This window comes from Lynx rufus, unplaced genomic scaffold (genome assembly GCF_022079265.1).
Source record: "Lynx rufus isolate CCGP_SWC_20201006 ecotype Redwood Valley unplaced genomic scaffold, mLynRuf1.p SCAF_6, whole genome shotgun sequence".
NCBI classification, from domain to species: Eukaryota; Metazoa; Chordata; class Mammalia; order Carnivora; family Felidae; genus Lynx; species Lynx rufus.
The window spans coordinates 77,897,836-77,920,690 of record NW_025814878.1 but is presented as its reverse complement, the minus strand read 5'-3'; the positions used below and the strand labels follow the sequence as shown (position 1 = coordinate 77,920,690).

Here is a 22,855-nt window from a genome sequence, read left to right as displayed (position 1 = left end):
TAAATATTGTTAAAATAATTTAAATCTTTCCTAATAGTGAAGGTTTTACATTTTTATGGTTAGATATGAAGAAAACTTACTTATTAGTTACTGGGTACTATTATTGAGCCAAATGCTATACCATCCTGATGAAGTTTCTAGGATGAGAGAACTGGAACTTAAGGCTAATGTGATTAAGTTAAAAAAACAAATTCATGTGGTTTTGAAGTGGCTTGAGTAGTTTACTATTCAGAACTTAACCTAGGACCATATCAACCATGCATTAAAACTGTAAAACGTAAATTTGTTCCCTTCCTTGCTCAAAAAATGAACAAACAAAACAATTGAAGACTAAGTATTTTCTATTAAAGTCCATGGAAAAATATGTTTTAAGGACATTTTATACTAGTAATAAAAAATCTCATTTATTGAATGCTTACATACCTTACTTTGTGGTAAAGGTATATACACTAACCAAGTTTAGTTTATTGTAAAAATTATTATAACATGTGAGGTAGGTACAGATATATCCCATTTTATTAATGAGGCAACCCATGATTAAGAAGATTAACTTCTCAATATTATTATATACATAAGGACTGTTGGAGTTTAGACTCTAAAAAACAGATTTTTCTGGTTCAAAATCTTGTTTTCCTTGTATAGTTAATTATTCTTAAATTCGTGTTCCTATTAAAATAGTTTATTTTCATGAAACTTCTCTTATGTCTTGGGTGGTGAAATAATAAAATGTACAGTGTCTGAAGTAGTGGTGATAAATTCTGTATAGAAAAGTGAAGCAGGTCCAGGGAATAGAGAGTGCTAATTGTTAGATGTCAAGATGAAGAAGGGTGCTATTTTAAAAAGGTGGTAAAATAGACACTTCTGATATAGTAACTTTTGAATAGAGCCCAAAACGAAGTAAGGAGAAAGACATGCTGATATGTATGGAAATAAGGTTGGAATGTAAGTACAAAGACCCTATATTAATCTGCTTGAGTTCCCATAACAGAATACCATAAACCAAGTAGTTTAAACAACAGAAATTTATTTTCTCACAGTTCTGAAGGCTGGAAGTCCAAGATCAAGGTGCCATTACTTTGTAGACAGGTGCCTCTTCACTGTGTCCTTACATGGCCCATCTTCTGTGCTTCCACACAGAGAGAGAGAGAGAAATCTCTGCATTTCTTTTTCTTATAAGGACATCAGTCCTATTAGATTAAGGCCTCACCTTTATGAACTCATTTAATCTTTATTACCTTCTTATCAGCTCTATTTCCAAATATAGTCACAGTGAGGGTTAGAGCTTTAACATATGAATTTTGAGGGGACACAATTCAGTCCATCATAGACCCTGATGCAGAATCTTATATATTACATAGGATGTATTCTATATACAGAATGAAAGCAGCTATGAGACCAGCTTTTTAAGTATATGTTTGTTGTCTTTGCACACTTCTCATTTCCTTTCAAATTATGGTGACATTGAGCACAATCCGCATTTATGTTAAGTTACTAAAACAAGAGGTATATAGTACAATTCTATCTGTTGCAGCTTTGGGGCTTTAAAGTAAGTTTTAAAGTACATATAGATGTTTTAATGTCCCTTAAGCACCATAAGAATAATTGTCAATAGAACAGTAGACTTCCCCCTTAATATATATTCATATATAATATATTTCTGTATGGTTTTTCATAAATAAAGCAGTTCATGAACTTTTTTTAAAGCTTACATATGTCAGGCATTGTGCCAAATCTTTTACGTATTAAATCATTTGTTCTCATAACAGGTCCTTTGCAATAGGTACTATTTTTGTCCCTAATTTCACAGAGGCAAATAGTAAGTTACAGAACCTAACTTTCAAATGTGTATAAATGTATTTAGATCTTGTAATCTGGCATGTTAGATTTTCTGTTAATAAAATAACAGTTCTGAAAAAGATCCAGCTTTAGCATTTGCTTCCGAGACTAGATAACAAAATAAAAAAGACAGGTAAATGGTGATGGGAATGATGCCTCTCTGGGGCATATTTAGTAACTAAACATTTACATGTGGGTTTCTAAAAAAGAAAAATGCTTCTTCAAGTTTATGTGTTCTTCCAACACATGATTTTTGAATTGTTTTCTTCACCAGGCAGTTTTAGACTGGGAGTATAGCAGTGGACAAGGCAATGATCTCATAGTTGATATGTAGTGGGGAGAGAGCAAGTAAACATCTAACAACAGAAAACAAAAAACAACAGAAAATTTATATCAGTTGTTGTGAATAAGCCAACTAGTTGCTTCCTTTAGATTGGGTAATGAATGAAAAAGCTAATATTTAATGACCAAAATGCAAAGTGTTAGGGGAATTGCAATCCAGACAAAATCAAACTTTGATGTTTGAGGAACAAAATAAATGGATGTTGTGCTTGGTGCATAAAGAGGGAGAAATGGAGCAGTATGAGAAAGTTGGAGAAGTAGGCAATGGCCAGATTATATACATCTGTAAACCATAAAAGGGTTAGGATTTGACTCAAGTGCATTGTGGGTGGCTTGCAGAAATTATGATATAAAGATGGATTTGTTAAGATCCAATATCATTATTCTACTCACGTAGAAGATAAAAGAGCAAATTCCCTTCATTAATGTCTTTTCAGGTCCACATTCATTTACTCCACAGAATTTACTGAGCAATTTGACACTGGTTCATGTTCTCCTAAGGACCAATTACGATTTTAGTGATTTCCTATGTAAAATAAAATTATTTGGTCACATGGAGTTTCACACACATTTACAATGCATGCTATTTTGTGCACAGTTTCTGTGCAGGTTATCTTTATACTTGAGACTTTCTAGAACTCTGAAATAGATCTATGACATACGGTTAAATTTTGCTGTAACTTGGGTGTATATCTTGTGTGGGTGATGGTAATGGACTATAGAATACTTTCATATTTGTAAGTCTATATAAAAAATGCCAGTTCTTATCCTTTCTTCATTTCTAATTGTCTTCAAATTTAACTTTTCATCAGATAGAATGGATTGTGTCTTCTTTCATTTTTATTAATCTTGGTTCTAGAAGAGATCCAAAGCAAATTTGGTATATTTCCCATTAACTGACAGAAATGAAATACCTGAAGTATTTAACATTTTCTTTATAGTCATTTTGTCCAGTGATGATGATGATGATGACAATGACAGGACTAACAGAAGAGAAAGCATATCTCCTCAACCTGCTGATTCAGCATGTTCTTCCCCAGCACCATCCACTGGAAAAGTAGAAGCAGCACTAAATGAAAATATCTGTAGAGTAGAGCATGAACTAAGAAGCATTCCAGCAGATTCAGAGTTAAATACAGTTACATTGCCAAGAAAAGCAAGAATGAAAGACCAGGTACTTTTCACATTTATTGACCTTTTACTCAGATTGGCTCTCCCCTTTGGGATGTAAATTTTTTTTTGGAGGGTAATTTGACAGTATCTTAAGGAGAAAAAGAATTATTTATTAAGTGGGGCTTAAAATACCACTTGGAAGTTTATTTAAAAGAACATTAAAACATACAAAAACAGGTTTCTATTAAACTAAAAGCTTAAGGTGTAAAAAATTTCAAAATGAAGAAAAAACACCAACCTTACAAGTGAAATATAAACACATACTCTTGTATAATCTGGTGGACAGGAAGAAGCTATATCACTGACTTTTAGGATTTCTATGGTGCTGGTAGGAGGAATACCAAGGTACAGAAATACGTGCTTTTTCTTTTTTATGAAGAACTTTTTAAAAAAGTAAAAAACATACATGTTAAAAAATTAACGTGTGTGGGTGCCTGGGTGGCTCAGTTGGTTAACTGTCCCACTCTTATGTTATTTTATATTTTGTGTATGTGTGTATTTATTTATTTATTTAGAGAGAACATACAAATGCAGGGGAGGGCCAGAGGGAGAGAGAGAGAGAATCCCAAGCAGGCGGAGTAGAATCCTCATTGAGTGCAGAGCTCGATGTGGGGCTCGATCCCATGACCCTGAAATCATGACGTAAGTTGACATCAAGAGTTGGGTGCTCAACTGACTTGAGCTCCCCAGGTGTTCCAAACATCCTTACTCTTCATTTTGGCTCAGGTCATGGTCTCACAGTTTGTGAGATCAAGCCCTCCATTGGGGGCTGTCAATGCAGAGCCTGCTTGGGATTCTCTCTCTCTCTACTCCTCCCCTGCTTGCGTGCATGTGCTTACACTCTCTCTCTCAAAACAAACTTTAAAAAAAAAAAATTACGTATGTGTGTAAATGTTAGGAATTGTTATCAGTATAGATAAAATATGGAAAAATACATACTCAGTTGTTAAAATGGAAAAATAAAGTATGATGATAGAAGAAATATGGACTAATATTTTTAATATAATCTTGGGAATGCCTTTCCAAGTATTTCAGCGCAAGCAAAAATAGTAAATAAAGAGATGAATATATATTATTAAATGAAAAGTACAGAACACTGTACCAAAATACCATAAACTGAATTTGATGGGTAGATGTGAGTGGGGGAAACAGTGAACTGTGTGACAAAGTGTGAGTTGGTCCTTTATAGAAGCAAACCATAGAAAAATGAATAAAGGAAATGAATAGAGTTTTTACAATGTAGTGAAGTACTGAAAATGAAATTAAAATACATTTTGTTAACTGTCAGATTGTTGAAAATTTTTAAAGTATATAATAGTCTGTAATTTTGGTTAGTGTTGGAGAAAGAGTGTTGGGTGTGTAAATTGGTATAGGTATGCTAGAGGGCAATTAGGCATTAGTTTATACACACACACACACACACACACACACACACCCCATGATTGAGCAGCAAAAATGCTTGGAGGAGAATAGTGTTGTCATGGGGTAAGATCAGAAAGAACTCACATGTCCAGCATAGGAGGGTTCAGTTAAATAAATAATGGATTTCCATACGATGGAGTTTGTGAGTGAACAGTTTTCAGACTGGCACAGTGAATAGTAAGAGTTTCTCAGTGCTCTTTTAGAGGCTCCTTGGGAAAGATGTGGACCACTCGTTTCTAGACTCAGTCTCTCCACTTTGGATTCAACTGGAACAGCTCTTATAATTACCAATTTTATTATTGAGCTAAATGACATTTTATTTGAAGAAATAATTCTGAAACTGAAAAAGCTTTTAAACCTCTTTAGTAGGTTTCTGTTAATAATTTCGGGAAATATTCATGATTGATCTGTTAATGAGCCTGAAAACTCAGTGTTGAGAAATAAATATGTGTGTGTGTGCACAGTTGTAGAGATATAGGTATATATACATATATAATATTTTAATACATATTTTTACCTATACCATAGATCATGGAAATGTTTCTAGAGGGACAGTGGGAGAATAGTGCCTGTCTCTATGCAGTGGTTTTGTTTTTTCCTTGCTTTCTATCAAGATCATGTTTTATTCTTGTGATAATTATTAATAAAATTTTTACGTAACTTTAGTTACATTTAAATTATATACTCCTAAAATGGTATTTTATATTATGATTAATTTGCATGTGGAAGTGACTGAAATTTTAACAAATCAAGTACATTTTAAAATATGTTAAAGAATCTTTTTGTAGTGTAAATAACCATTCCCCTAAATTATCTGTTTTCTAAAGAATTGCTGATTTAGTCCAAATATTACAGCCACTATCACTATTACTAGCTAATTTTTATCCAGCATTTTACTGTGCATGAAGCGTTGTGCTCAGCTGCTTATATACTCTACGTCATTTGAATAGATACTCTTCTATCTATTTTAGTTTAGGAAAGGAGTTTAGGAAAAGAGTTATTATTGTTTTAAAAATCAGATAATTACAAGGTGGTATAGCTATGATATGGACCTAGGTAGTCTGATTTCCCAAAGTACATTCTTGGTGCTATGCTATTACTGTAATTTCAAGTAATGACTAGGTGTAAAGTATAGTATAGCTGGACAAAATAAGAAGGATTTCTGTTATATGAAATCAATAAATATTTACATCCTCTGTTGAAGTAAAATTAGTCTTTAATATTTTGATAATTATGTTTTTTATGTTGGGTCTTCTTTGCATATGTCGGCTTAGTTTCAACCTTGTTTTAGTTGCTTATAAAGTGAAAACATTTTTTTTCTTTTTCAGTTTGGTAATTCTATTGTCAACACACCTCTAAAACGTCGTAAAGTGACGTCTCAAGAAACTTTAGTTGATCCTGTATCTTTAAGCTGCCAAAGTTCCTTTGACAGTGTCATTTTAAACTGTCGAAGTATACGAGTAGGAACACTCTTCCGACTATTAATAGAACCTGTAATTGTAAGTACATTCTTAAGCTTTTTACTGTATCAGTTATAATTTTCAAAATTACATGGCTAAGGCTAATATATAATATTTTAAAACTTATAAATTAAAATATTTAATAGAATATTAAAAATTATTTCAAGATTTCAAATTGCTTTAAGAGTATATAGACAATTATAAATAGTTCCTTACAGTAAAAATCGTTGGATAAAAAATTCTAATGTAATGTTCAAGGTAGTGACATATCCATCATAAGAAGATACTTACTCTCACTGAGTTAGAAAACTAATACGTTACTGTTTTATTCTCATGCCAGCTCAGTGCGTGAAGAGAGTATTTTAAAGAATGATAATGAGAGAAAGATGAATCCAAAAACTTTGGGGTCTGTAGAAAAATGTCTTGCAACATTAAGACTCCTAGAAATAGATTATTGGAATACAGTCACCACACAAGAGGCACTGTGCTTTTGGACTAGTTCAGTGTCCAGGAAGCCCAAAGGACTTTCTGTAGTTCCTTTATCTTACTTGTCATCCATGTTATTCTGCTGACACCAATTTAATTCAAATGTTTATTTTGCATTTGAAATTTTAATATAATTTTAATATAATATAACCAGCTTTCTTAGTCATCATTTTTCTTCTTCCTAATGTATTCTGTACATTATTGGTAAATTAATCTTTGTTTAGCACTACACTTAGTTTGTAAGCTTTTATTTTATGATTGCTTAACTTGGCATCCCCAACTGTCTGTTTTCATCTATTGTTTGAAGCCTGGTCCCCTATTATTGTTCTTTAGACATAAAGTAATGTCTTTAAGAAAACACATTATGCCACATAAGGAAAGTTAAAACGTAGTTATACTGTTGCTATTTAAATTATGGTAAGTAATAGCTATTTATTTTCTAGGATTCATAGTTTCAGGATACAATATGGCCAAATATGGCCAAAAAGAAAAAATATATATAGGTTAGTATAGGAGAAAATGATATATGGACTTGATTTCTTATCAGAGCAAAACGGTATGTGAAACCTAAATTTTTTTTTTTTAATTTTTAATTTTTGTTTTTTTACTGGGGGGGTGCAAATGGGGGAGGGGCAGAGAGAGAGATTGGGATGAAGAGAATCACAAGCCGACTCTATGCTATTAGCATAGAGCCCAATGCAGGGTGGGAACTATGAGGGCATGACCTGAGCCACAATCAAGAGTCAGACACTTAACTGACTGGGCTACCCAGACATCCTGTGTTTTTTTGGTTGTTTGCTTGGTTGGTTGGTTTTTTTGTTTTGTTTTGTTTTGTATTTTTTAATCAAAAAACTCCAGCTTCTCACCATTTAAAAACTAGAAGTACTCCAGAGATTTAAAGCAAATTATATATAGACTAGACAATCCATTATTACCCAATAACATTGTAACATATGTCAAGGTTGTCAAGGATTTATGAAATTTGTGTTTTGTTACAAGTCTTCATAGGACAGATTATCTTTCCTGGTTTCTGTCAGTTAACAAAAGTGTCATTCTAAGTCAAAATAGCTCAAAAATTCTCAGGGGCACTCTATAGGTTTTCTGGCTTTTTCCCACATTGACACCGTTAATCAGAACTTTACACGATGATAATTAAGGCTTTGCTGGCATTTTAGATATTTAGTTGAAAGGTGCACATTTGGTCTCAAGGCTAGCTATCAAGAACTACATTCAGGGGCCTGGCTGACTCAGTCAGTAGAGCATGCAATTCTTGATCTTGAGGTTGTGAGTTTGAGCCCCACATTGAGCATAGAGATTACTTTAAAAAAAACCTACATAACATTAAAATCAGAATGAAAAAATTTTTTATATGAAAATTATAGGTTAGTGTATATATGATTTAGTGAAGAAAATTAACTTCATGGATTTACTTTAAGAAGTAAAAGGCAGTATATGTACTATAGAATGTATTCACACAGATAATTTTTCTTTAAATGCTTAAGTGAAATATTTCAACCAAAAAGTTGTGCTTATAATGTGGAATTTTGCAACTGTGGTGTTAACTTTCCTTGTACCATGGGATTCTTCCAAAGAACATTCTTTAATGAAGGATAATTAATCTGTAATTTTTTCAGATAATATATTAAAGATGATTTGACATTTTCTTCTTGAATATAACTGCCTTGTGTTTTATAGTGAAGTGATTTATCTTCCATGTCATCATTAATCTCAGAAACAGATTTTAAATGTTTTATTGTTTTAAATATTTTATGAAATCTCATTTATTATTGGATAATTTAATTACTTTAATTTCATTCAGTGTAAGAATTGATACTATCTAGAAGTTCCACTTTAAAATCTTTATATTGTCTTATTTTTAAGTAATCTGTCTATGCCCATTGTGGGGTTTGAACTCAAAACGCTGAGATCAAGAGTCACATGCTCGGGGTGCCTGGGTGGCTCAGTTGGTTAAGCATCCAGCTTCATCTCAGGTCATGATCTCACTGTTTGTGGGTTCGAGCCCCATGTCGGGGCTGAGAGCCTGGATCCTGCTGAGAGCCTGTATCCTGCTTCGGATTCTGTCTCCCTCTCTCTCTGCCCCTCCCCTGCTTGCTCTCTCTCTCTCTGTCTCTCAAAAATAAAAATATTTTTTTAATTAAAAAAAAAGAGTCACATGCTCTACCAACTGAGACAGCCAGACACCCCTAGAAGTGCCAATTTTATTTAAAAGTAAATACTTTTAATTTACAGGAAAATGGCTTACATTATTAGGAATAGCATTTATACCCAAATATAATACAATCCCTCTTTTTTCCAATGAGAAGATATAAAATTTAAGGTTTTCAGCTACCTTAAATTTAGAAACTCTTGGATATGATGGTGAAAAAGCGAAGTGTCTGCTTGTAATTTAGTTACATACAAGTTTTTTTTTTTTTCAACGTTTATTTATTTTTGGGACAGAGAGAGACAGAGCATGAACGGGGGAGGGGCAGAGAGAGAGGGAGACACAGAATCGGAAACAGGCTCCAGGCTCTGAGCCATCAGCCCAGAGCCTGACGCGGGGCTCGAACTCCCGGACCGCGAGATCGTGACCTGGCTGAAGTCGGACGCTTAACCGACTGCGCCACCCAGGTGCCCCACATACAAGTTTTTAAATGACAGATACTTAGATATGCTTCTTTCTATTCTTATATCTCATACAGCAATTTTATTCAAATGCTTCCACATTAGTGTTTATGTCATCCTTATTGCCACTTTTTGAATCATCTAACATACTTTTTAAAGCATGTAACTTCAGCTTCTATGTATGTTGTAATGTTTCCCTAGCTACAAGTAAGCATTCTTGGTGTCCCCATTTATCATATTATCTACAGGCATAGTCTTTAGAAAGTATGTTTAGTAACATTCTAGACTTAGTAATTATTGTAATAATTACTGAATTTATTTTATATCTCTTTGCTTCCTTTTCTTCATTGTGAAAATTTTATTTACTTTTTAAAAATGTTTATTCTGAAAGAGAGAGGGAGAATGAGAGCAAGAATTCCAAGCAGGCCCCATGCCATCAGTGCAGAGCCCTATGTGGGGCTTGATCTCATTATCTGTGAGATCATGACCTGAGCCGAAATCAAAAGTCGAACAGTTAACCAACTGAGCCACTCAGGAGCCCCTACATTGTGAAAATTTTTAAACAAAAGAGTTGAAATAATTTTACAGTGAATGCTCATAAAACTCCCAGCTAGATTCTGCCATGAGCATTTTACTAATAAACTTGCTTTTAATGTACCTGTTTGTTCTTTGGTATATCAATCCAACCTACTTATTTTTTTAATTTTTTTTTTTTCAACGTTTATTTATTTTTGGGACAGAGAGAGACAGAGCATGAACGGGGGAGGGGCAGAGAGAGAGGGAGACACAGAATCGGAAACAGGCTCCAGGCTCCGAGCCATCAGCCCAGAGCCTGACGCAGGGCTCGAACTCACGGACCGCGAGATCGTGACCTGGCTGAAGTCGGACGCTTAACCGACTGCGCCACCCAGGCGCCCCGCAACCTACTTATTTTTAAGTAGGCTCCACACCAAATGTGGGGCTTGAACTCATGACCCTCAGATCAAGAGTTGCATATTCTACCAACTGAGCCAGGTGTCCTCCAACTTATTTTTAAATGCATTTTGAAGTTCTTGTCTGCCTTTTGCATTCTCTTAATGGTAACACAGAAAATGAGTAGGATATATTGACTTAATATGTCTTCTCCATGTTAAAATTATTAGCAAATCGCCTTTTTATAAGTACCAATAATAACTGATTGAGGCAGAATTTTCAATGGAATGTAAAACCATTGGCGGAAAGGTTATTAGGGAACAAGATATTCACAAGCTTTCAAGTATCTCTCCACAGGTTACTATTTAATTACTGAGGGAAAAATAGTATCTTTACAGTGGAAAACCCGACACACCTTTGCTAAGTGATTAAGCTTGTTATTAGTACAGCCTGACATCCTGTGCCTTCCAGTGTGATGTCGTAGGAGGTATAAGACATTACCTGTGTGCTAAATTTGCTGGAAATGTGTGGCCTGAATTTTAAACTGAAGAAACACAAGTTCAAGATGTTGTACATTTTGTAGAACCTAGCCTGGATTCTTCAAAGGTCATGTCATGAGGAACAGAGGGGGACATATTTCTGGTCTAGACCAAGTTAGACAAAAGAAACAAATGTAACCTTGACAGAATTATGGCTTGGGGAAGGTAAAACACAATAAAGGAAAATTTGGAACAGTTGGGGAAATTGGAGTAAGAAGTACATGTTGGATGGAATTAATCGTGATTTTCTTAGGTGTAGTAATGCTGTTTTGGTTGTATAGGAGAATGTCCTTGTTCTTGGGAGATACATGTTGAATGACTTAGGGAATGTCATGATGTCCTCTGCTTGTTTTATGCTGGTTTAGCAAAAGGAAGTGTATATGCATAGAAAGAGTGATGGGGAGTAGTTGTGGCAAAATTTTAACAGTTGGTGAATCTAGGTAAAGGGTATTCAGGTGTTCATTGTAATGTTCTGTCAATATCTCTTTGAGGTTCTAAGAAATATAAACCAATATAAGAAATGTTCTAAGTATTTGAATAAAAAGGTGAAGCTTGCCTTTCTGAAGGAAAATTTGGAATGGGGGGGAGATCTCATATTTAAGTACATGGTAGATGGTTTTGTTTTTCTGCCTTCTATAGTCTAAGTCTCAAATAACAATACGACACTTAGGATATTTGTAGCAAAATCTTTGTAAGTTTATGATTGATACTAATTTATCTTACTTTTTAGTTTTGTTTAGATTTTATCAAGATACAGCTAGAAGGTAAGCTATTTTGTGTCTTTTTAGTCACTATAGCTTTGTTTACAATAAAACACTTTACAAGAATAAAATATTAAATGATATTCATAGAATTCATGAAGATGAATTCATTTTTACATGTTTTCTGGACAAAGGGCATGTATCTTAATAGTGTAATTTAATTCTGTAACATTATAAAGCCCGTGTTTAATTTTGTAAGTATACTTCATTAGAATCCTCTTTTCATTTAAAAAAAAAAAATGTAGAAGCTTCTTTAAGATAGTTATAAAGATTTTTCATTTCCCACTACAGTTACTGTTTATAGAGCGTAGCAAATATGTGGTTAACTTTAAACTTGTATTTCTTCACAGTTTCCTCCATTCTTGATTTTTAGAATTAATTCCTTTTCTATTTCCATTTATTTTCCTCCAGAACCAGAAAATGATCCTGTAGGGATTACTTTAAATACCTCTGATCTAACTAAATGTGAATGGTGTAATGTCCGAAAATTACCAGTTGTATTTCTTCAGACAATACCAGCAGTTTATCAAAAGCTGAGCATGCAACTGCAAATGAATATGGAAGATAAAGTTTGGAATGATTCTAAGGGAATAAATAAATTAACAAGTAAGTTTTGTGGAACACATTAAAATAATACAGTGTGAGTGCACTTGAATAGATGTCCTATCTACAGTCCTTACAGTGATCTCGAAATATCTATATAGTCTCCCATTTTATAAATGACGAAAAAAGCCCACAGAAAGTGGAAGTTCTAAAGATAATACCCAGGTTTACCCATTTAGAAGGTTTTCAAAACGAGTTAAAACTCAAAAAAGATCTGCATTCCTTATTTTAAAACTATAATCGGAGTAAAATGAAAAAGAAAATTAATGCGCTAGAAGGAGTGCTAAGTGTAAATCAACCATATAATTCTGGAATCTTTGAAACAGCCTGAGTAGGAAGTTTGTGGCTTCTTAGAATGAGTCTTCATCCTCTACAATAATAGATGTAGTTCTCCAGTTTGTATCCCTTCACCTCTGATGTTTATGACATAGGATGACTAATTGTAAGGTAAATACTTTTCAGCAGTAATTGCTGCTTCAGCTTAATGATGAAAATTGATAGTTACTATTAAAGCTGTAAGAATTGGCATATTAGTGAATAGTAGTTTTTGCAATTAAATTCTCTAGAGCTACTAATAGTGCACCTGGCAATTTGTGTTTTACAAAAATGTTAATTAAAATATATTTAAAACTATAAATATATTTGGATTCTATTAGACGAGGTAAATTAATACATCCATGAACAGGTTTGTTCTTACGCTTCCTGCTAGGGTAATGTGTCCTAGTTCCTTTTTCTTAATAACTTTTAGGTGACATTGTTAGATGACACCGTTACTGGTCTTTATTCCAGTATTTATTATACATCCACTGTATACCAAACTATTTTAAACATATGTACCAGGATTTCTAGTGATATCCTTGGAAATAACTAGCTGTTACTCTTTTTTTAATATCTATCTACCTATCTTTTTCTTTTAGACTTAAAGTTTTTTTTTTTTTTCAGATTTGGAAGAACAATACATAATTTTAATATTTCAAAATGGCCTTGATCCTCAGGCAAATATGGTATTTGAAAGTATCATTACTGACATTGGTATAAAGAATAATGTGTCCAATTTTTTTGCGAAAATTCCCTTTGAAGAAGCCAATAGCAGACTTGTTGCCTGTACAAGAACCTATGAAGAGAGCATCAAAGGAAGTTGTGGGCAAAAAGAAAACAAAATTAAAAATGTAATTATGTTTTTTAGTTTTTTAATGTAATTTTAAATAATGCCTAGCTTTAAAGGGAAATATTGGAGTTAGATCTTTTTAATTCCATTTCAGAATTATTTGCTTTTATATGTGATTCATAAACTATCTTGTGTCAGAAAATTAATGGTGGGTAGGTGACTTGGGACACAAATAGTACTTGGTACAGGTCTCAAAAGCATTTTTTTAGTTCTTTCCACATTGCATTATCTTCTCATCTTGTCTTTTTCTCTTATCCTGTTTTCTTTTTACCCCAGTCTAAACATACATGTTCATACTGCTACATTCAAATTAATCGTTACTCTTAAATTTGCTAGTGGTTCCTAGTGATGTATTGGATTCAGTACAAATAAAGGAATTTTGGTCCTTGATGTACATTTATATGTACCATGTGTACACATAGTTGAAAATTTGAGAACCAAAGAATACATATCATTTGATTGTGACTGTCAACATATATATCCAATTCTAGAATAACTAATCATACAGTAGGTAACTCTAAGGCCACCTGAAACAAAGGCTGTGTACTATAATACATAGTATAATGTTACATAATAAAAATTTGTCTCCTTATCATGCAACTGAATTTTGCCAACTTAATTTATTAGAAATACTTAAAATCTTCCAACCTGCCTACAAATTGGAAATAGGGCTATCCAAGGCACAATCTTGGTGAAGCTGAGTAAGGTCTCACCAGAGAAGAGCTATTCACACAGTAAGTGGGTTGAGGAAAAGAACAGAAGGAAGAGGAACCATTCCCCTTCTTTTGTAAAACTTGCTATAAGAGATTGTTAATGAGGACGAAAAAAGCAACTGGAGCTGTAAGGCAGCTGCAATAGAATAAAATTTCAATGCAGGGTCTTTCTTTGTTTCTTTGTTTCTTTGTTATTTTGGAGAACTAAAGCTCATTGGACTGCGTTCCCTGAACCTCTCCTCCCATATCCCATGGATTGCCTAGCCATTGAACTTAGATAGACCTCCACTCTCAGAAGGAAAAACCACTATATTCTTTCGATTTACAAACATAATCTAAATAAGGATGATAGGGATCTTAGATAAGATACCATAAAACCTTTGTTACAAAAATTGGAAGCATATCACTGTTCTTGAAACTACACATACAAAGAATGTGGACCGTAGTTTTGCCTGTTTCTTTTTAAAGTCATGTATACTTTTTAAATTCATATTTGTAATTTTCTTTAATTGAAAAGTATTCTTGTCTTGTGCTTGCTTTTTTTTTTAGTGAAAAATTTCTCAGTTGACTTTGTAAACTGGTAATTTAATTTCCTTTACTAGGTGTCCCTTGAATCTAAAATACAACTTAAAAACAAACAAGAATTCCAGTTCTTTGATGATGAGGAAGAAACTGGAGAGAATCATACCATCTTCATGGGCCCCGTAGAAAAGTGAGAGTATTCATTTATGTTTGCAGTGCTTTTAAATTTCTTTTCCGTTTTATTAAATTTCAATTCTGTACATACACACACACACACACACACACACACTTGTGGTTTTTGCTTGTGTTTTTTTGTTTATTTTGTTACAGATTGATAGTATATCCACCACCTCCAGCTAAGGGAGGCATCTCCGTTACTAATGAGGACCTACACTGTCTAAGTGAAGGAGAATTTTTAAATGATGTTATTATAGACTTTTATTTGAAGTAAGTTAATTTTCTTTCTTTTAGCACATTTGTAACATTCTATAATGTATATCTTTGTTTTCTAGAGTCAAAACTTTTTAATTTTTTTATTCTATCACTACCACTTATGTGACATTTGGGAAATTATTTAATGTCCCTACCTATGTGTTTTCTCATTTAAAAAATGAAAATAATATCTAAAAGGGTATGAGAATTAAATAATACATGTCAAGCACTAGGAAAATACTTGGCAAATACAACATGTTCATAAATGCTAGATTATTATGTTGTTATTGTTATACTGCCTCAAGCCTTTTAAAAAATGGTTACTACCCTAGGTTAGGTAATAAATTATTGTGTAAGCACAAAAGTATGATTTTTTACTTGGTATTTCATCAAGTGCCAGCTATGAACCACGTACTGTGTTAGAAGTTTATGGTTTTGTAGGGAGCAGAAAAAGGGATTCAAGCTTTGACAGAAGCATTAACATGGTATAGATATAGCAGCAAAAGAATGTTTCATTCTCTTCATGGGTACAGAAATAGGAAGGACCAAGAAGCTTTCCTGGAAGAGCTTATATCATGACCCAGTATACACATGCTTAATACATGTGTGTGCAGTGTTTCTGTATGTTTAAGTTTATATGTGTTCAGTGGTTTGTGATATAAAATGAGTGTGTATATGAAACAAAACAGAACTTACCTATCAGTATGTCTAGCACTTGCCAATATTTTCTAGTTTATTCAGGGCGCCTGGGTGGCTCAGTCAGTTAAGCATCAGACTCTTGATTTTGGCTTAGGTAGTGATCTCACGGTTCTTGAGTTCGAGCCCCCAAGTCAGGCTCTCAAAATAAATAAATAAACTTAAAAATATATTTCTTTCTAGTTCATTCAAATGTATTTCATAAAACAATATTTTTTAAAGAACTGGTTGTTGAAAGCTGCTGAATTGATATTATAGCTTACTAATGGTTGCACTCAACAGTTTGGGAAAAGAAAACATTGTTATAAAGAGTGAAAGGTTTGATCAGAGAAATGTTTGATATTATAATTGAGCTTTCTTAAGATCATTTTGACAAGAATGTTCATTGTGGGTGTGTAGTTGAGAGATGACTTAAGGAAATTAATTAAGGTGATATAAGAAACCTGATTAAGTCATTTTATTTGGAGTGAAGAGGAAATAAATGTTTTTTAGGAGGTAGAGTTGTTTAGCAACTGATTGAATGGATATTAAGAAAGAGAGGAATGGATGGCAGATAACTCCTCGCTTTCCAACTACTGAGACCTGCTAAATGATTTTGTCACTACCTGTGAGGCAGTGAATGCAAAAACAGAACAGGTTTGGATGGAGGACAGGATGAGTTCCTTTTAGATGTCTTTAATAACAACAGAAGGGACAGTGCCAATAAGCAGTTGAACATATGGTTCTGGAAGTCATTTGAGTTCTTGCTTGGAGGCATAGAGAGTTAGGAGGTTTTATTTTGCAAGTGGTAATTTAATTATGAGAATGGGTGAAATTGCTTAGGAAGAAATACAGAATGAGGAAAAGAGCTACAAGAACAGAATCTGGAAAGTTAAAGAGAGACAGGGAAGAAAGAGATTCTCTTGACTAAATTTTGAAGGATCTGATAGGTAAGAAGAAAAGTCTAGAGAGGGTTATGTCATGAAGTTGAAAGGAAGTGAAAGCTTTAAATAAAGAGGATACATTTAATGTCAGTACAGCAGAGGTCAAGGTAGATAAGGGCTAAAAGTAACTTTAAGGTTATAGTGACCCTGAGCTAGATCGGGGTCAAATGTAGAGCTGGACTTGTACCTGGTCCCTGGGGAATAATGAGATACTCTATTCTCTCCCTCTCTAGCAGAGGTGGTATCAATGGAGTCCTAGTGGGGAGCCTTCCACCCCTATTTACTATTAACCTCTCATAACACCTCTCATAACAATGGTGGCCTAGTAGAGAACCTGAACTTCACCTACACCTAGTGGTAATGAGATAGCACCCACCGCATCCACTGGAAGGCGGTGCCAGGGGAGGCCTGCTAAAGCACAAGAACTAAATCAGATCTAGAGTCCTATAATATTCAAACTGTCCATATTTCACTTGAAAATTACTTATCTCATCAAGAAACAGAGTTCAAACAGAAAAACAGAGAGTAAACACCAAGATGGCACAGATATTAGAATTATGACATGGGCACCTGGGTGGCTCAATTGGTTAAGCATCTGACTCTTGGTTTCGGCTCAGATCATGATCTCTCAGTTTGTGGGTTTGAGCCCCATGTCGGGCTGTGCGCTGACAGTGTAGAGCCTGCTTGGGATTCTCTGCCCCTCCCCTGTTTTCTTTCTCCCTCTCAAAAATAAATAAACTTAAAAATTATGACAGATTTTTAAAGCATCCATTATAAAAATTCTTTAATGAACAATTGTGAACATATGTGAAACTTAGAAAAACATAGATGTAAATGAGGAAGAAATGGAAATTTTAAAACTAAAACTGTAGTAACAAATGAAAACTTTGATAGGCTCAACAGCAAAATAAAGAAGAGAGAGGAAAGAATCAGTGATCTAGAAGATAGAGCATATTACTAACTACATTCAATTTAAATGCACTATTTATTTCAGTTAAAAGACCAAGATCAACAGAGAGTGGATTAAGCACCATAGCCCAACTATGTCCTGTTTACAAAAAAGTGACTTCAAAGATAATAATATATGTAAGTCGAAAGTAAAAGGATGGAAAAAGATATGCCATGCAAATATTAAAGCAGGAGTGAATTATGATATCATTAGAAAAATAAACTTAAGAGGCGCCTGTGTGGCTCAGTCAATTGAGTGTCTGACTCCTGATTTCGGCTTGGGTCATGATCTCATGGTTCTTGGGTTCAAGCCCCGCATCATGCTCTGCACTGACAGTGTGGAGCCTGCTTGGGATTTTGTCTCTTTCTCCTCCACTCTACGCCTCCCCAGCTTATGCGCTTTCTCTCTAAATAAATAAATACATAAATAAACCTTAAAAAAAAAAGAAAGAAAAATAAACTTAAGAACAAAGACAACTACCAGGGCTAGAGAGAGACACTATACAATGATAGGTGAATCTACCAAGAAGACTTAGCAATCCTAAATGGGTGTGTACCATACAACAGAGCTATAAAATATGTGAAATAAAAATAAACTGATCTAAAAAGACAGACAAATCCACAAATAGAGCTGGAGACCTTAATTCCCCTCTATCTACAATTGATAGAACAACTACACAAAACTGACAGTAACGACATTGTCAACCATCAGGATATACTTAACATCAGAGGATAATATTATATTACTATTATGTTAACTATATACCATTTCCAAAAGTACTGTTTTTCCTTTTGAAGATTTAATGGTATTGGAGTATGTTTCGGTAAGTTATAAAATGTATCAGATTTGCTAGCAAGAGAAACTGCCCTAGATTTTAAATGCTTGACTTTGCAGATTAACGTTAGACTCCTGTGACCTCTAACAAATTCATTCGAGTTCAAAGTTCTTCGTAGCTAAGTCAAAAGATGTTATCTCCTACAAATGGCCAACAATGAAAAAATTCTCGATATTATTCATCAGAGAAATACAAGTCACACCCACAATGAGTTACTATCTCATACCCATTTGGATGACTCCTATCAAAGAAAGAAAGAAAATAACAAGTGTTGCCAAGTATATGGGCAAATTGGAATCCTTGTGCACTGCTGGTGGGAATGTAAATGGTACAACCACTGAGGAAAACAGTAGGGTGGCTCCTCAGAAATTAAACATAGAACTACCCTGTGATTCATCAGTCCCACTTCTGAGTATATATCCACAAGAATTGAAAGAATTTGCACACCCATATTCATAGTAGCCAAGAGGGAGAAGCAACTCATATGTCCATTATTGGATGAGTGGATAAACAAAATGTGGTATATAGATACAGTGGAATATTATTCAGTTCTTAAAAGGAAGGAAATCTGTCACATGCTGTAACATGGATGAATCTGGAAGACATTATGCAAAGTGAAATAAGCCAGTCACAAAAACAAGTACTATATGATTCCATTGTATTAGGTGTCTGAAACAGTCAGATTTATACAAAAAGAATATAAATGGTAGTTTTCAGAAGATGAGGGGTGGGGAGGGGAAAGGAATTGTTTAGTGAGTATAGAATTTCTGTTTTGCAAGATAAAGTTCTGGAGATCTGTTTCACAACCATGTAAATCTACTTAACACTGTTGAACTGTACACTTAAAAAATTCTTAAGATTGGGGGGCACCTGGCTCAGCTGATGGAGCATATAACTCTTGATCTTGGGGTTGTAAGTTTGAGTCTCATGTTTAAAAAATTGTTAAGATTGTAAATTTGATGTTATGCATTTTTTATTATAATTTTTAAAAACAGATGTCCTCTCTTAATTCTAATGTATACTAACTTAAGAAACCAAGCCAGAAGTCCTTAAGTCAGTGTGTAGAACAGTACCACTGTTGTTGGATGAAGTGTTGTTCTATGAGTGTCAATTAGGTCAAGCTGTTTGATAGTGCTGTTTGGGTCATCTTTGTCCTTACTGATCATCTGCCCACTTCTTCTATCAATTATTCAGAAGGTTGTGGGCCTCCAAGTGTAATAATGGATTTGTCTATTTTTCCTTATGATTTGATTCATGTCTGGCATTTAAGGAACAAAACAAACTGAAAAAAAGAACCCAACCCCGACTTTTAAATACAGGGAACAAACTGGTGGTTGCCAGAGGAGAGGTGGGGGGAGAGGGGGGTGAAATAGATAATAGAGATTAATGATGAACACTAGTGTATAGAATTGTTAAACCATTTATGGGGTTTTTTTTTTTTTGGAGAATCAACCCTTTGTCCCTCTATATCCTTAATAATCTCCCTGTGCTTAAGCCGTCTTTGTTCAAAATGAATGTAGTTACTCCAGCTTTGTCTTGGTTTTTGTTTACATGGTATATATTTCTTCATCACTTTACTTTTAACATCTATTTATTTTTAAAATAGCTTTTGCTTTTGAAAGCATATAAAGTTGAATGTCTGTGTTTTGTTTACATTTAGTTTATTATATTTCATACATCTATCTTTTTACATTGTGGTAGAGATTTTATAGTATGTGTGTATACTCTTAAATTTTTTACATTTTAGGGGGCCCCTTGACATTTTACGTTAGTACTTTAAAACTACATTAAACGTGTATTATCTAAAGGTTCTGCCTTTTCTGATCCAAATCTGCATTCCAAATGGAAATGAAAACCTAACAAAATCCATGGTTTTTAGAAAAATCTGTTGTATTTCTCTCATGACATGTTTGGAAGTGAATTAAAAAGAAACTTTTATCTTAAATTTCACTATATTAAAATAAGTAATTCAGCTGTTACCAGAGCCGTTCATTCTTTTCCATTTCTAACTCTACAAGTAGGAAACAAGCTTTTTTTCACAGTGCTTTTCTTTTTTTTTTTTTTTTTTAATTTTTTTTTTTTTTTCAACGTTTATTTATTTTTGCGACAGAGAGAGACAGAGCATGAACGGGGGAGGGGCAGAGAGAGAGGGAGACACAGAATCGGAAACAGGCTCCAGGCTCTGAGCCATCAGCCCAGAGCCCGACGCGGGGCTCGAACTCATGGACCGCGAGATCGTGACCTGGCTGAAGTCGGACGCTTAACCGACTGCGCCACCCAGGCGCCCCACACAGTGCTTTTCTTAATAGACAGTATTGTATTAGTTTCAGGTGTACAATATAATGGTTCAGCAATTCTATACATTACTCAGTGCTCATCAAGATAAGTGCACTCTTAATCTCTATTATCTATTTCATCTATCTCCCCAGCCACCTCTCCTGTGGCAACCACCAGTTTGTCCTCTGTATTTAAAAGTATAGGGATGGGTTGTCTATAATTTTCAGTTTGTCTTGTTTCTTAAATGCCATGCATGAGTGAAATCATATGGTATTTGTCTTTCTCTGACTTATTTTACTTAGCATATACCCTCTACATCCATCCATGTTGTTGTATATGGCAGGATCTCATTCTTTTTTGATGGCTCAGTAATAATCCATTGTGTATGTGTGTATGCCACATTTTAATCCATTCATCTGTGGATGACCAGTTGGGTTGTTTCCATGTCTTGGCTATTGTTAAGTAACACTGTGATAAACATAGAGGTACATATGTATTTTCAAATTGGTGATTTCATTTTCTTTGGATAAATACCCAGTAGTGTAATTACTGGGATCATATAGTAATTCTATTTTTAGTTTTTGAGGCACCTCCTACTGTTTTCCACAGTGGCTGCACCAATTTGCATTCCCACCAGTGGTGCATGAGGGTCCCTTTTTTTCCACATTTTCACCAATACTTAATCATTTCTTTTTTTTCTTTCGTTCTTTTTTTTTTTTAAATCATCCTGACGGGCATAAGGTGATAACTCATTGTGGTTTTCAGTTGCATTTCCCTGATAATTGATAATGTTGAGCATCTTTTCACGTGTCTGTTGGCTATCTGTATGTCTTTGGGGAAAATGTCTATTCATGCCTTCTGCCCATTTTAATTGGATTGTTGTTGTTTTCCATGATGAGTTGTAGAAGTTCTTTATATATTTTGAATATTAACCCTTTATTGAATATATCATTTGCAGATATCTTCTCCCATGTAGTAGGTTGCTTTTTTATTTTGTTGATGGTTTCCTTCACTTTGTGAAAGCTTTTTTTTAAATTTTGGTTTAGTCCCAATAGTTTAATTTTGCTTTTGTTTTCCTTGCCTGAGGAATCCTATCTAGAAAAGCATTTCTGTGACGATGTCAAAGAAATTACTGCCTATGTTTTCTTCTAGGATTTTTACAGTTTTCAGATCTCACATTTAGGTCTTTAATCCATTTTGAGTTTATTTTTGTGTATGGTATAAAAAAGTGGTCCAGTTTTAATCTTTTGCATGTAGCCATCCAGTTTTCCTGACACCATTTGTTAAAGAGACTGTCTTTTCCCTGTTGTGTATTCTTGCTTTCTTTATTTTAGATTAATTGACCATGTAAATGTGGGTTTATTTCTGGGCTCTGTATTCTGTTCCATTGATCTCTGTGTTTATTTTTGTGCCAGTGCCATATTGTTTTGATTACTACTACTTTGTAGTAATTCTTGAAATCAGGGATTGTTATACCTCTAGCTTTGTTCTTCTTTTTCGAGGTTGTTTTAGCTATTCTGGGTCTTTTCTGGTCCCATACAAATTTTAGTATTACTTGTTCTACTTATGTAAAAAAAAAAAATTGCTATTTTGATAGGGCTTATATTAAATCTTTAGATTGGTTTGGGTAGAATGGACATTTTAACAGTATTGATTCTCCAAATCCATGAGCATGTAATCATCTTCAGTTTATTTCATCAGTGTTTTATAGTTCTCAGAGTATGGGTCTTCCACTTATTTGGTTACGTATATTCCTAGGTACTTTATTAATTTCTCTTTCTGCTACTTTATTATTAGTGCATAGAAATGCAATGGATTTCTGTAGATTAAATTTGTGTCCTGTGACTTAACTGAATTCATCAATCAGTTCTCGTAGTTTTTTGGTGGAGTCTTTAGGGTTTTCTATATATAGTATTATGTCATTTGCAAAAAGTAAATTTTTATTTCTTCCTTAACAATGTGGATGCCTTTTATTTCTTTTTCTTGCCTGATTACTGTGGGTAGGACTTCCAGTACTATATTAAATAAAAGTTTTGAGATTGGACAGTCATCTTGTTCCTAATTGTATGCGAAAAGCTCTGTTTCTCACTATTGAATATGATGTTAACTGTGGGTTTTTCATATATGACTTTTTGTAATGTTGACATATGTTCCCTCTAAACTTTGTTGAGAGTTTTCATT

The 22,855-nt window shown here is 33.9% G+C and overlaps 1 protein-coding gene across 2 annotated transcripts in view; it reads left to right on the top strand.

The window, feature by feature from the left end:
• SENP6 (SUMO specific peptidase 6) overlaps positions 1-22,855 on the top strand; it is a 116,037-nt gene that overhangs the window by 73,095 nt on the left and 20,087 nt on the right. For both annotated transcript variants that reach the window (XM_047103315.1, XM_047103313.1), the window contains 7 exons: positions 3,120-3,352; positions 6,102-6,272; positions 11,526-11,559; positions 11,968-12,162; positions 13,102-13,328; positions 14,643-14,752; positions 14,893-15,009. In XM_047103315.1, coding sequence (XP_046959271.1) covers positions 3,120-3,352; positions 6,102-6,272; positions 11,526-11,559; positions 11,968-12,162; positions 13,102-13,328; positions 14,643-14,752; positions 14,893-15,009 — 1,087 coding nt within the window. The remainder of the gene's footprint in view (positions 1-3,119; positions 3,353-6,101; positions 6,273-11,525; positions 11,560-11,967; positions 12,163-13,101; positions 13,329-14,642; positions 14,753-14,892; positions 15,010-22,855) is intronic.